Consider the following 16031-nt stretch of genomic DNA (forward strand, 5'->3'; position numbering starts at 1 on the left):
TTCAAAATGCCTCGTCGCCCGGCACCAGTCTCACTCAGTCAGTTGGCGTCGCGACGCCGTCGCCAGAGGTATTCGAGAGCCACGTACGATACGGTTCCCGGGTTTTCTCTCTTCCTGACACAAACGGGGAGAATTACTGAAAGGGACGCACAGTGCACGCGAACAGTGAACACCGCGATTCCATTCTCGCAATTAGCCAATCTCTAACAAATAATTTCTTCACAGACAAGACAGCAAATATTTACAAAATTAACCGAATATTAAATCATTAAATACCTAGGGAAAATAAAGGGGGAAATAAAAATAAAGGAACGTGAGATAATATAGTGATACAAAGCTTCGAGCAAATGTGAATCGTTGAATATAATTTTCAAGAGGATCGAAGTAACAAACCTTCTCTCCAAATAACGAATTTTCGTATTTGCGAATCTTTGCATACAGCTTCCAAGAGGATTGAAATGATGAAATAATAAAATAAATAATAAAATTTGAATGTTCGGACACAGCTTCCAACAGGACCGAAATAAGCAATTTTCTTTTCAAATAACAATTGGAAGTCAGAAATCGAACTGAGCGCTATGTAAATTCTGTTGGTAGTGCAGTATCGATGAGCCACGAGCTTAATAGTTTTGTACAAATTGTCGCTGGGAGGAGAGGTAAACGCGATCGTTGCCAGAAAGTGAATTAAACGCAATCGTCCCGCACAAAGGATACAAATGACGCGCTGTCGGATAACGGAGGCTGACACAATCATGTTTCTGATTAGAGTGAAATGACGAACGAGCCTCGTGGTTCCTTCGAGAAGCGAGCAACGAAGGAATAAGATAAGTCAGGCAGCGAACGAAAGGATTCTTGCTGCCGAGGGGTACTCTGCTGGAGGAAAGTGGAAAGTGACAGCCACTGGATTTATCAGACACGTAATACGTTATCGATGATAGCTTGTGAAATTACTCGAGCCCACGTTATGCTTTCGTTCGATCGTTATAATCTCCCTAATATTAAACAAGAAGGAACAAATATTCTATTTAATAAGATTTCCTGTAAATAGATTACAATTTGATAAAATTTCTAGTGAATAGGTTGCAGTTTGATAAAATTCTCGCGAATTTGGGGCGAATAGTATATGCAAAAAATCTTAGCAAAGCGACGAAGCACGAATTTCTGCTAGCCTAAGCATAGTATTCGTTCGATGACTTGATTGAACGAGTGGCTAATTAAGAAATAAGTGGACTGGAGATTTCACTCCCAAGGAAAAATTGCGAAAGTCGAAAGACTGCGTTAAAGTGCGCGTTGATTTTAAAAAGACAAGTCCTTGAGGAAATATCGAGTTGCATCGTTGAACGAAGAAGCTGTACTCGGTCGGCGGTTCGTACGATTCCCCCAACGAGAAAAGAGATTTTACTGAACGAAGCATCCTCTTTAATCCTTTACTCGATCATCGAAAGTACTTTCGTCGCTGCTAGCAACGTTCCTCTGGGATTCAATTGACTTCATTCCTTTCTCGATATCCTTACTATTAAAAAAAAATCATCTTTTTAACCGTTCACACCTCATCGTAGACGCTTCTTCGTTCTTTATTTTAGAAAGTAAGCGTGAGTTTGATAAATCAATTAATTAGAAGAGGCGCACAAACTATTCGTGTACCTGCTACTTAAATTCGTCGACACGTTCGCGGACAGTCAATCTATTTATTGCTAAGATGCATCTCATCCGGGGTCACTGACTCGCGGTATGTCGCTCGAATAATTTTAGGCAGCCACGAAATTGGAAATCAACCGAGCCACCAAGTTCGAGATTGAACAGGAGGAGCACGGTCAAGATCAACGAGTACCATGCGTGCGCGTTCGTCGCTGCTTTCTAATCACATACCTTAGAGCTTTATATTCGAACCTCGTGTTCTCCTTTTATAAACTCGAGGATATTTGCCCCTCGTCACTCCGTTTCACTTTTGCGACGTTGAAGTGAAAAGAGAGAAATTTCTGAGTGAATACTTGTTACGTCCTTTTCCAACAAGTTCCAACAAGGATGTCATCTAAATAAAGATTCCCAACTGGATTCCACTGGATAGTGACTTGTGATTTCTTTGAGACCTGGAAGGATCGCAGTTCGAAAAAGGACAATTTCTCATCGAATATTTATTATATTTTGCCAACAAATTCCAAGGAATGTTATTACGTAGAAAGATATTATATCTGAATAAGGAATTCCACTTCAACTGGATTTCGCCATAGCGGTGACATTTTTTTGAGTTTTGGCAGAGTGGTGGTTTGATTTAGTAGCATACCAGCTAATCCGGATTATCCGGGACGCGATGGCTCTATGATAAATTAAGAGTCGTTCTAGACGAAGGTTCGAGCATCTTGGAATACAGCCGGCTGTAAATTCACGGCAAACGTGTCCGATTGTCCGACGACCCTATTTCTGTGTTAAATTCCGCGTGGAATTAAGACATAGCTAACCATTTGCCTACCGAATCTACATCAGCATTTATTTATACGCGTGTTTTCGGATCTAACGATATTGGAAACACCAAGGAGAAAGTCTTGATGCTGTTCGAAGCACAAATATATATTAATACGCACTCGATCTTCAGTGATACGTAACACCAAGCAGAAACTATAGTGTTAAAGCACAAAAAAGAGAGAGACAGAGTGATGACTGACTGTGATAGTTCTAGGTGATTCTAAAGGATTTCTAAGATACTTTAAGAAAACTTAATTGTCATAAACTACGAGCTTTCATTTTATTTTATTTTATTTTATTTTTTTTTTTCGACGACGAAAGAAGAAGCCTTAAAGGAATGTCAAATTCGCCGGATGGGCGGCAGGCGCCGCCCCCGAGATTGAAGATTCAACTTCCCATACCGGGTCAATTCTATCCACAACCGGGTATGGGGTACGTACCAACACCGTATGGCCAAACTCCCATGCCGATGACTCCTGTTTCCGGCCAACCACGGGTGATTTACGCGAACAAGGCCAGCGAGTTCGTCTTCAGCCAATTCCAGGGCATCAAGGATCTGACCAAGTCTGGCCTAAGTGTCGGCGAGAAGAGCGCATTCTGGCTTTACGAGAAGGTCCGCGTTAAATGATTTCGCGTGTGTGTTCTTGTTGTATATTCGCGTCAAGATGGCTAGTACTGATATCGGTATTACGAATTTCTGCACAGGTCAGTTCCTGGAGCAGACGATGGTTCACGCACATTTTCTTATTTGTTATCGTGCTTTTGTACAGTATCGGGGGCGCGATGATATTCGTCACGATCGAGGGAACCAACGAGGATATGGCGCACGGAAACATTCGAAAGGAGAGGTGGGTGCACAGATACGATTGGCTTTTCTTTCAATGCCGCCTTTTAATTTTCTGATATTTTTGATTATCCTTAACCCGAGCGTATTGTTCTTTTTTATCGTTAACAAATGATCGAAGACAACGTTTTTTGTCAGGGATTCCATTAAAAAGTTAAAGCTCGTTTCGTTTTTGAAAACGAGAGAACGGCTCGGACAGATATACAGCGCTTTTCGAAAGTTCTAGGACAGTCATGTTCCGAAATTTGAAAAATCCAAGTAATTGTAAAGATATAATAAAACTATGATTCGAACGATTGAATATTGTTACGCTTGATACTTTTTACGATAAGGAAAGTAGCTAATGTACTATGTATATATTAAAAAGTTGATTAAAAATTGCATAATTTAGAGTTCATAATTAATCCGGGATACTGAAGTTTGGAGGAGCACATGAGATAAGAATCGTTTATATTTTGTTACAATATATAATATAATACGATAAATATATACAATTTTTACGTTACATAATCGTAGCAAGCTTCATTAGCACGTTCAAACGAACTTTAGTAAATTCATGTAACTTCGTATCAGGCGAGATATAAATCAAACTCAACTGTGAATCAACAGTAAACTTAAACGTATTATATCAGACTAACCCAGATCTGCGATTCATAGTCGTATCTATAGTTTATATCCCGGAAGGACTTGCTTAGAAAAGCGGACACATTTAAAAAGGACTGTATCCCTTTAATATTTTACACGAGATGATAGAGAACAGGGTAGAACGTTTCTTTCTGCCGCTCTTCTTTTCTTTCTTTTCATTCGAGACGTTAGTTTCGCGTTTGTTTAACCGTGCGATGAAGCTTATGATTTATTATTTCTAGTAGAAGGAGCGCGAAATTTTTTGCACTCGCCGGTCCATCAATAATTCTATTTTACATTTATCATGTGGAATATTAGCTTATCCTTTCAACTAGGAGAGGATATAATAATCTCTATATTTTTACGTTCTACGTACATGTTGACGGTTTAACCTTGATTTCAAGGAAAATGGGCTTAAAGAATAAGCACAAACGCGACGATCATACACACGTTAATATCGGTTTCATCGGGAAACACCAGATCGACAATACTAGTGGAAAATGTAGGACGATCGAACGTGTATTAAAACAAACACGAGCCACGGAAATATAGTGCATATAATAATATCGTTTTGTCGTACTTCGGTACCTTTGTTCATGCAAATTAATTGACATTCTCTTTCGTACCTTGCGATATTATTATTAACGGATTTGTGCTTGCGTTTGCGTGCCTGTGATCGATTTTCATAAGAATCATTCTTCGCTTTTATTCCGTTTAAAACACTAAAAAATTATTAGAACTCACCCTTTAACCATTAGGTTGTCCCGAAAGTTTCTTTCGTTTTACATTTTATGTTGTATCGTTATATTTTGTTCAATTATCACAAAATGGATGGATAATTCAATAAAATAATATAGAACAAAAAATGTTGCGTATCTATTATTTCCTTATAAAACGAAAGAAACTTTCGCAGCAGCCTAATACTTATACAATTAGAAAACAAACTTGGTATCTTTAATATTATTCACTGTACATCTACAGGTTTCTTTTTCAGAAAACTTCTTAATTGTTTTATAGAAAATAAAGACTGAATGTTCTATATACCCAGGCGTAAGAAAATTTGCGCGTTAATTATTTCATATAACGTAGATAGGATATAACGAAGATGCCCATGACGTAGTAAAGAAAAAGAAAAATAAGCACTTCTCGTGGTAACAGTGTTTCTATCTTTGTTGATGCTGTCGAAAAAGAAAATTGCTGCTTTCAAGAATAGCGATAGAATTTTCCTTTTCTCGTTAACTAGGACAGGCGCCTTGTTAACTAACAAAAGTTTCGATGCAAAGTATCGGCACAAAACGTCATTCTAATATTTGACAGTAATTGTGTTATTACGCAATTTGATTAAATTCGGTCGTTTGATTCATTCACGCGAGCTAATATGAAAATAGATAGAACTATTTATTTTAGCCGACTGTAATGAAAACTGGTACGTTTACGGGGACATGTTATGTACATTTGAACCGTTAACTATACCTAAATCCTAATCTAATGATGCCGGAGCTCTTCTGTCACGCAAGCGTGTTTCAAATTACCGCGATAATGTTTTACATTGACACAGTATGCATCCCTTACATCTCTCGTCACTTTGCAATTGCAAGGAAATATTCTTTATAGATATTCGTATAACTCATGGAAAGATTCATCTTCTATGGTGTCATTGGAGTTGTCCACCATATAAATCACCTTTTCTTACAAATTATTTCTGTATTGTTATTTCCATCGAATCTCTTTGTACCTTCTTTGTGCTCTTGGCCACAATACAAGTAACATTGTGACATTCGCAGTTAGTTTATTGCACGAGAAAGTAAGTATCACCACCGACTGCAAGCCAAAATTGTTCTTTAACAAGAGTCGTCTTGCCCAAAACTCTGCTTTTATTGAAATTTAAACGAGCTTAACTACAATCTCTTGGCAAAAGTGAAGGAAGTTTCAAGATAACTTGTACGATATGATATTTAGCGATTATTTACTGATATCTACCGTTGAAGTTGATTCTAATTTCAATTTGCTCTCAAATTCGTGTATAGTTCTTTCGAATATTATTATTAGAATCCCTTAAGAACATTGAATTCTTAATCTAAATTCAATCAATGACTTTCAATCGATGACTTTTCATAATTAAATTACTCGAGATTTATTTTAGTCATTATTGGGTTGTAACGTTGTTCTTATATCTACCATAAACTAACTACTAAACGGAGAAAATGGGCGAATATACGCGTTACAATCTATTACATTCCAAATTCAATCAAAAAGCAAGCTTAGAATGTTCAATAACAATAGAGTAGGGAAACAGCCACAATTACCAAGAATGAAATAATCTTTAGATACTTTTAATTCAATAAACCCATCTCACGATATCTTGTAATCTCTTTACATTTATACTATACATTTTCATCATGATAGTCTCCCATTGTAATAGTCATCAAGTTTCAAAACGTTTTATATAACGTACGCATATAATTATGGACGTAAAAGCTTCCTATATAGAGTGTACAAGTACTTTCGCGGACCAGTGTACATGGAAATTATAATAACGTCGACGCTTTCCTTGACTTATTCCACTTATCGGTAGCGATTTCGTCTGGTCCGAAGGCGAATCGATTTTTCCACCATACTTTTGTTGTGTAGGATCGATTGACCTTACAGTGAAGGTCAGGTTTAGCTTAGAATTTGCTTCTGACCTCTCTTCTATTCGTATAGAAATTTGCCGTGGCGTGACCAATCCGATAGAAAGAAGGGAAATGAAGTGTCGGAGACCAAGTGCTCGGCCGGTGTAACTATAATCTTTGTAAATTATTTCCCTTTCCAGCGTGCAAACAATCTGTGTTTCTTCGTGAACATGCGAACTTCGATTAGAGGCGTGTGGTGTTAATTGAAAGGAAAAGGGGAGAAAAAATGAAGTAAGTTTCAAGGTGCTGTTTAAATTCTGCGCGTGGTATAATAAGTGTATCGTAGTTTACTTAAAAATAACTAGAGGGTTGGAGGATTGAATAATTCGAAGAAACAAATTTAAATGCGTATAATTTGAGTGATTTGCGAGAAAAATATTAATCAGCTAGCTTTCGTTCGCAGCTTTCTTTAAAGTAATTTTCCCGTGGTTATTGGTCACTTGGAATTCTTTTTCATGTCTAATTAAATCATTCGCGCTTAAAACTCAACGATGGATATATCTTTCGTCGATAAACGTTTAACTATTTTTAGTACGTTAATGTTTCAAAAATCTTTGAAGCTTAAATTTTTTAACGGGGGGAATATATTTTCAACTATCGAACTTTTTGGTATCGTAATGCTCTTATAATAAAATTCTTGACACTTAAGTTGCGATTTTTTACAAAATTTTCGACATAACTTTTTAATTTCCGTTTGGTTTATCAAATATTTTAACTTTCTGACATATTAATACTTTTTATAATAATAAGATTATTATTATAAGATATAATATAATACGTATAATAAGATTATTGAGCAAAGTAATTTTCTGATTTTTTCTATTAGTTGTTGGTTGTTAAAACACGTTATCAGTAAAGGAAATAAAGGAAAGCTTGTAATATCATCGACGACCTTTAGTCTAGACAGAATCGAGTCGTCTGGCTGCGTCTGTCAGCTCGTTTCACCTCCTCTCCAATAATCCAGGACGTTCGAGCCATTTATTCGAATCAAGAGCGAATCAACACGCAAAAGAAAACCGGTGATTCGATTGCTCTGTAGTTATCTAATAAAAAAAGAAAAAAGAACGATAGAACGAGAAGGGAGTGAAACGTATCGAGTAATCATAGTTGAAAAATAATTCCAACAACAAACACGTATCTTCTCCTCTAAATTACAAAATGTTCTATTTTCTCGTGAAACAGGTTCTTTATTATTTCACACGTATATTTCTTCTTTTTTATTTTCGTTTCTTTCCTTCCTATTTGTTTGTTTCTTCTCTATCCTTTTATATTTGTATAAATATCTCGACCATGCGAAAAGAGAGTCATGGAGTTACTAACTTTTTTTGCATATAAAAAATTTCGTTTCTGAGTTTTTTACAAAATAAAATGAATCCATAAATAAAACTACTGGATGAAATAGTTTTCCGATTTTCTATAGCCGCCTATTCTCCACCATCTATGCTCCATCATTCTCTATTTATCGACGATCTGCGATAAATATTAAGAGGTCTACTACCATCATTTATCGAACAAAAATATTTGTCATTTCGATATCAAGACACGTAAGGAAGAAGATGAAATTTTTTTGATTGTCAGCTTACTCTGGAATTTCTTAAGTGATCTCGTGCGACCCATTTCTATAGTTCCATTGAAAACTTTGGACTTCAAGCTCAAGCTGTAACTTGGATATATTCGAATGCAAAGTTTCACCGCGTATAATATCTCCGCGTAATATCTGGCATGTCTTTCTTATCGTATTCAGTCAGAAGAACGAAGAAAATTTTTCGAAATGTTTATATGTCACAGAAACAAGACACTGACCACGATTCGAGAGTTGTGCGACGACCAGGTATTGGCTTCGAATCCAGAACTTTGGAATGGGCGGGCGAGGAACGAACTGATGGAATACGAGGAACATTTGTACGAGTTCTACAAGCGTGGATTAACGGATCGCGGAGAAAAGGTGTGGACCTTCTGGAACGCTGTATTCTACTGCGGCACCATTTATACCACCATAGGTGAGTCACGCTATGTAACCGGTATTTCGGAAACTTATACAGGGTCTTCCGCCTTATCTTATTTAAGTTAAAACAACTTTTGTTTGGGCTATACAATTATATGTATACGATATATATACCTTTGAAAAATAAAGCCATGTATACTTATTTTTGATTTATAATATACGCGAAAAGGGGACGAAGAGACAACTAAATAAAATCTTCGTAAAGAGAGAGTTTATGAAATGTCTTCTATATATCTATAAGAGAGTACAAAATATTTTTAAGGAATATCATGCATCGTGCAGCAATGTGCAACTGATTTTTGGGACAAAAGCAAATCGAAGCTCTCTTGTTGATTAAAAACAAAAAAGAAATAAGAAAGAAAGTAATTGAATTCATAAATGTACCGAAGCTTGTATCAATATCAATCGATGAAAACGAAATCAAACCAGTTATTGTTTCCCGTCGAAAAAAAAGAATAGAAACTTTTTTAGTCGACGTTACTCGACACGTGGCAGATTATTTTCTGATAGTTGAGAAAAATTACCTGTCCCTTTTATGGGGGAACTTGGAATATTTTTATGAACTGTGACACATCACGATAAATTATTATTTACTATTACTTCATCATCACTATTGTTATTAATGATAAATAAATCCTTTAGTACGCATAGCTTAATTTCTAATGTAATTATTTGTTAGTGTAGAAAAATTCTGTAGGGAAGAATGTGAGCAAAAAAGATTAGTCGACTGACAGAAATTATTCACACAGATAAAAATCATATTAAACTTATATTCTCGAAACACCACGTACGATATGACATTGATGTTTCCTCTCCCGTGAAAACAAAGGAAACGAAAAAGAGTAAAACGGCTTCGCTTTATGGAATATATACACGTCAACCTGGGAGATGGCCTAATTTATTTATTCACATCTTCCTGATATAGCGTTTGTTTTCCTTCCACCTTGGCTTCCGACTTGCTAATCGATCGTATCTCGAAACACGCGCGAAAATACTGTTCCGTTTATTTGTAGATGACGTTGCACCGATATTCGATTCTTGCAACTGCTGATGATAGATTGCATTTCGCTAAAAGAACTCGCGTGAAACAAAGCTTCAAAGGAAGTTTGAAACAAAGCGATCATGAAAGAATAACGAAGTTTCTCTCGTAATGAAATTTCATTCTCTAGCAAATTTCAATTACGACGTTCTGAAAATTTATTCCAAACTTTAACTTTGAAATTAAGTTAACAAGCTTCGTTATTGCAAAAATAAAAGATTACATGCATATATAACAATTGCCTCATCAGCAAAATGTGCATTGGCACAAAAAATTCTATTCTTCGTGCAATCAAAATGCAGTCATCGAGGCCGATCGTACCTTTTATCCCAACCTAAACCTTAAGCTTATTTATGATTTACGTTGGTCTAGTGGTATCCCAGTAGAGTGATCCAATCCAGCATTAGATTGCAACTTGCAACTTAAATAGTATTTTCATCGCAGTACAGCGGTCTTTTTGTTATCATGAACGCTCATGACTTAACTCAAAATTTAAATCCTCAATGTGTCAAATACGTAATATACTTGAAACGATCATCAACTGCCCGCCAACGATCTTTCAGGGAAGAGAAGATTCGCTATAAATAAAGAAATAAACGCACTACAGATTTTTTATTCGAACAACGGAATATCAACTTGCGCGTGTAAGGACTTTGTGGCTCCGCGGATGTCCGCGGATTACAGGCTAAGAAGCGCTGCTCTAGATGGTTCAATATTCCGTGTTAGCTGAAGCGTACACGTACTGTTTTATCCGTCTTTTGCGTGAATCCATTGCAAATGCTGTCTGCCACTTTCAACGACCCCAGAAAGACTGGAATAACGTGGCCATCGACCGACTTCCATTGAAATATACTCGCTTGAGTTAGCGACTGGATTAACGTAAAATTTTCATCTAAACATTCGCCCAAACCTCTACCCAAGCCCTCGTCCAGGGATTAAGCTTGGGTATTTTATACATAAATAACAACTCTTCTAAAATATATTCGTTAAAATTTAAAATTCATGCAAACCTCCGCCCAAATCAATATTCAAAACCACATCCAAGTCTTAGTCTTAACCACGGATATTTTATATCAATAATAACTGTTCAAAAATATTATATTCGCTAAAACTTAAACTTCATCAACAAACCTCCATCCACATTATCACTCAACCACTCAGCGAAGCCCTCATCCAGGGGTGTTTTATATAAGTAGCAACTACTCTCAAATTTGTAATTTCCTCTGCTCGTAGAAACGTTTCTAATTAAATCGATCGCCACCAAAGAAAACCGAATATTCGTGTTCTTTTAATCCTTAAGTGTGTGCCTGTTCGGGCTTTGTGGTGTTTCGGTGTTACAAATTTATATTTATTTCTATCAGTCGCTTACGTATGTATAATCTTAAAACCTATGTATTTCGGAGCGGCAGCGTGTGTGTATCGAGGAAACGGGCACGCTGCGATTCTCCGCAGTTTCCACGCCAAAGGGGTGGAAAGTCTGATGCACTCCTCGTGACCTACATACTATCTCGATAAAGTGACTATTATCCTTTCACCCTGTTTAACCGCAACTTTCAACGACTTTGTTGGGCGAAGGATGTGGCTGACTCCGATGTCGTTAAATTGATCTATACACGCCAGCTTCCGAGATAGTATTTACGAAACTGAGATCCATGGTCATTGGTTCGTTGGCTGACGCTCTGGGTGGAAATCGACGTCGATAAATCAACGGCAAGGAAATAAACTGCGGAACTCGAACAATGCAATCTTTCGCATAAACTACTGAGACAGCGTTTCTACCACGACACGATGTCGTTGATGTATTTTCGGTGGCGTCGACTGCTGCTGGTCGTCGACCGAGAATTTTTATATTTTACAGCTATGAAGCATAGTACGATAGTTACAGACTTTTATGCAACAATTACGTAGACTGATGGTTTTCGAAGTTTGAAACGTGCGTACAGAATATACAGATACACGCGCCATTTCCAATTTTTCTTTATCTTCCTCGAAGAGAAGTAATACGCGAATAACCTTATCCTACTTTACTTACACAATGGAAATTATCTTTATTTTTATTATTATTATTATTATCGCACGAGTACAGTAACAAGTACAAAAGAATACAATGGTAAGCGTACAGCGAGAAAAGAAAATGAAAAGGATATTATTATCACGCGATAAGAGGATACTGTAGAGTTTCGTTTTAAATGCGGATAAGCGTCCAGAGAAAAAGTCGACATTTCCAGCGTATCGATTTGCTAATTCGGTAATTCTATTTAATGGATCTGCAGAGCCACAGCCTGTTTTGGTACTTGACAGCAAAAATTCTTCGGCAAATTCCTAATGCATCGAGGTGCTGTATATAGATCGATTCGTTCTAAAACAGACATAGGGTTCATTTTACCATTAATAATTTTGGATAGAAACGAAAGGTTTGCTAGAATTCTGCGTATTTCGAGAATAGATAGGCGAATATTATCCAAAATAGGTAGTTATGATTATGAGACCTTCTAATACCCAACTTAAAAGCAACAATAGGATTATGCATTGTATTTGTATATTGTATTGTATATCTTTTATACACTGGAGATCAAATAATTGGTGCGTATCCTAATCGTCAGTCTTCGTTACTTTTTTCCTCGGTCTTTTAAATAATTGTTTCGCACAATTTTTCATCAGATATTTGGACGTATAGCAAACAAATACGTCATATACAAACTTCGAATACTAATTATTATTTGTATATTATGCTTCAGTTCGGATATCTTTTGACAAAAGTTGCACATATTTAAGAGGGTTCTCAGGAAAATAGAGAGAAAATCGCACAAATTGAGAAACAAATTTATTTTTAGCGTACATTCAACAATTTCCTACGGTCAGTTTTTGTGTTACAAAATGTTGGAATTAACCCGAGTACTCGTTTTAATTACTCGACTAATTTAATATTAAGGGTTAGGTTAGGATTAGGAGTAATGTAACACTTGGCTAATTAACTTATTTGTCGGGTAATTAAGTATGCGAGTATTCGGCTTGGAAACCATCTGCCAACGAGACAGGGACAGTTCGCGCATAATACTGCAGTATGCAGCATTTTAGCCATTCGTGTCCTGAATTATGTCGTTACTTTTTACGACTATTCTTCTTCTGGATATTTCCTGGTATTTTGAAACGACTCGTTAATAAAATGATATCGACAAAAATTGTACTTTTGATACAAATGAGAAAGAGGATTGGTATTTGACAAAATACAATATCCTGTAGCGCAGTTGAAGATTGGAATTCTTCGAGCTTCTCAGAAGTCAAACTAATTGACAGGCTGCGAATTTTCTTGTATTTCTGAATAATTTAAAGATGCAAAAGTACATAGTAACGTGGAGAAATATATGAAATATCCAAGGTATAGTGATCGCAATAATAAGTGAAGCAAATCACTATTCAGATTCCATTTCTCGAGTTCTATTCATAAAAATATCAATTTACATAAACATACGTAGTTTAATTGCTGACTATTAATTAACTGACTGTACACTAGGTAATAGAAACAGATCATAAAAGATCTAGAAACTTGAAAAGGCCAAAAATTAGAAATAAATCGTAAAAGATCTAGAAACTTAAAGAAGCCAAAGATATTGAATAACAGAAAACGATAAAAGTTAGACCTTTTTTTTAAATGAAACATTCGTTTTCAAACACAGCGCGTCGTTGTGAGTAGAAATGCGGGATGCCTAATCCATTTGACACACCGATAGCTGTGCAAGATACGCGTCGACTGCAATAGGATCTACTGAAATTAATAATGCACCGTATATGACCTCATTTTCTCGTACAGACCTCGGTTATTAGACGCTGACTCTTGTTTTCCGTGCACACATTGTTCTACTGTTTCATTTTGTCACCTCGCAAAACAGGGATGCAGAAAGGGGATGGAAAATTTGTGCGACGAGTTGGTTGACGAAGATGAGCCCGGGACGATGATCGCGACCACAAGAACAAAACATCTTTTTCGCGTCGACGGAATGTGCCCACGCGTACTATTTCGAGAGGAACACGACTTACGTAAGGGTGGAAGAGGAGACGTGGGTGACGCTCGTGGGAAGATGTGGCGCCCATCGTTTTCGCAATTCTCGACAAGGAATGGTTTCTTTCAAAACAACCATCGACGAGAGGTCGTTTCTTCTTTTTCTTTTTTAAACAGCTTTCGACAAGGAAGAGAAACGAGGTTTCGACAAGAGACCGTAAACCCTACGATTCCCAACACTTTATGCGAAGAGAATAAAATTTGGTGATGGCTGATGGTGGAAAGTTGTTAAAAGGCTTAAAGATTCTGCTACTTTTCCTTTGTCGACGAGGGAACGTTAATTTTCTTATGCTGAGATTGAGCTTTCTTTAATTGTCTCTCGTTTCAGATCTACTTGGATTTTCGATCTGTTTAAGTGGATTGAGGTTTTCTAGATCGCGCGTGAAACTTTTTACATCCAAGAACTGTATGTTTCCATTCTTCGAAAGAGAGAAAGTTAACCTTGAGACGTAATGTTAGCACGACTGAATTGGGTTTCTTAAATTCGCCCATTTTTAAAGATCTATTTAAATTTTAATAATATTTAATGGAGATTTCGTGGTTCTTGGAAGACTTGAGAGTTTTTTTCTCTTAAGTTCTCATAAATTCTTATAAATTCACTTATAAAGCATTTCGTAGAAGATTTATAAATTCCCTTTTCTCTTTTGTGACAGAGGAATAAGTTAATTTTAGCAATATGACTAATTTGAAATTTTGAAGAACCTTTCTTCGAACTTAGTCATCTTTAATTAACTTCTGCCGTAGTAACGTTCTTTAAAGCTTCTTGGAAGACTTAAGAATTCCCCTTTTCCTATTTTTTCCTTTACCAAGAAGAAAACTAACTTTTTGTTGAAAAGCAATAATAGTTTTAAATTAATTTCTTTTTAATTCATTATTTAGTGACATTGATACGACGATGAAACATTTTATGATATTATTTTCAGTGATATTCGAAGTTCCTCTGATCTTCCAAATATTCGTATGGAATTTCATAGCTCGCTCTCGTTTCTCCGTTTGTTACACAACTGAAGTGTTTAAATGGGCCAATAAAACGGCAATCAGAGTGCTCTTAAGAGCATCGTTCTCTGGTTATTGTTCTTCGAAATATAAACAACGAAAATCTTCCACATTCACGTCCACGACCAATCAAACGAAGAACAAAACACTATTAACCATTTTGTACTTTACATTTCTAAATCAAGCAGTGCTTGTCGAATGCTCGGAATAAATACGTAAAATTGAAATCAATATTCCAATCGTGAAAGCAAAGAGAGATAATACGAAACAAAATAAAACGTGGAGAACTTTTTATTCGAAAAATATTTCTATCTTCGTCAAATTATATTGTTAATTCGAAATGAAAGGCGATGTAGTTCGTTAAATAAAGCTGACAAGTGTCGTACAATTCGGTTTATGTCACGGTGAACGTAAGTAAAATATAGGAAAAGAATATTCAAAGAAATGTTACGAAAGGAATCGTAGGATAAAACCAGTGTTGGTTGCGAGTGAATTAAATTGTCTGGCAGCCTGTGAAACTTCGTCGTTCGTTTAGCGATGTTTCGCGTTTCCATTCTATTTCGAACGTGTTCAAGCGATTTATAACACGCTCGCGATCTCCGAATGTCGCGTTTCACGCAGAATAGAAATAAATACACCTGAATAGCGTCAGAAAAGAGCGTTTGGGAAAATCGTGAGAAAGGCACCAACGCGTTTACATTGAATTTCATCGGAATTCATATCTTTATGTATACCTTTAGGAACATACGTTAAAAACCACAGAACCTGCATGGAAAATTGTTTCGCTTATCAAATATTAGTTCAGAAAATATTTTATTTTCGATATTAGCTCCGAAGGTATTTTAATTTAGACGTTATTAGAAAGTGTTTTACTTTGGATATTATATATATATATTTTTTTCATATTATGCGTATTTTATGGATTTTTGCAAATGAAAATCTTTCACATACGGAAACTTATAGCAAATTAAAATTGGGTTTTTACTGTGTAGTAATAAATCGTTTTGGACTTCAATATCATTATTTAGTTAAAACAAAATCGCTCTAATTCTACTTACTATTCAGAGTTTTAGTCCTTTTAAAGTTTTACTTTTCCTAGATTACCTTTCTGTAGATTTGCATTGTATACGAAACAAGGTTTAGAGTAACTTCTTAGCATAGTATATAAGCTCCGTAGAACTTTATAAAAAATATAGTGTTTTAATTTAAGCCTCAATCCCAGAGGATAATTTGAACATTTAGCGAAATGAACGATGGTTCTTCTTTCATTTAATTCTCATACATCATCTCTATAGAAACACTCAGACGATCAACATTATCGTCAATGT

General features: G+C 36.1%; 1 protein-coding gene across 2 annotated transcripts; it reads left to right on the plus strand.

Moving 5' to 3' along the window:
• Nucleotides 1-25: 25 nt before the first annotated feature.
• Nucleotides 26-15448, plus strand: LOC122576102. 2 transcript variants are annotated; one of them, XM_043745982.1, is made up of 5 exons: nt 26-2677; nt 2785-3076; nt 3234-3311; nt 8392-8603; nt 13538-15448. In XM_043745982.1, the coding sequence occupies exons 1-5, from the start codon at nt 2655-2657 to the stop codon at nt 13602-13604; spliced, it is 672 nt and encodes a 223-aa protein (XP_043601917.1). In that variant the 5' UTR covers nt 26-2654; the 3' UTR covers nt 13605-15448. The 2 variants fall into 2 exon arrangements, with proteins under 2 accessions (XP_043601917.1, XP_043601916.1); XM_043745981.1 differs by having other exon boundaries at nt 27-2677; nt 3169-3311; nt 13538-15436.
• The last annotated feature ends 583 nt before the right edge of the window (nt 15449-16031 follow it).

This window comes from Bombus pyrosoma, linkage group LG15 (assembly GCF_014825855.1).
Source record: "Bombus pyrosoma isolate SC7728 linkage group LG15, ASM1482585v1, whole genome shotgun sequence".
NCBI classification, from domain to species: domain Eukaryota; kingdom Metazoa; phylum Arthropoda; class Insecta; order Hymenoptera; family Apidae; genus Bombus; species Bombus pyrosoma.

Coding starts and splice junctions, on each gene's coding strand:
- LOC122576102 (XM_043745981.1), top strand. CDS start 2,655: ATGACTGACTGTGATAGTTCTAG. Junction 3,077..3,168: donor CATTCTGGCTTTACGAGAAG/GTCCGCGTTAAA, acceptor ATTTCTGCACAG/GTCAGTTCCTGGAGCAGACG. Junction 8,604..13,537: donor CACCATTTATACCACCATAG/GTGAGTCACGCT, acceptor CTCGCAAAACAG/GGATGCAGAAAGGGGATGGA.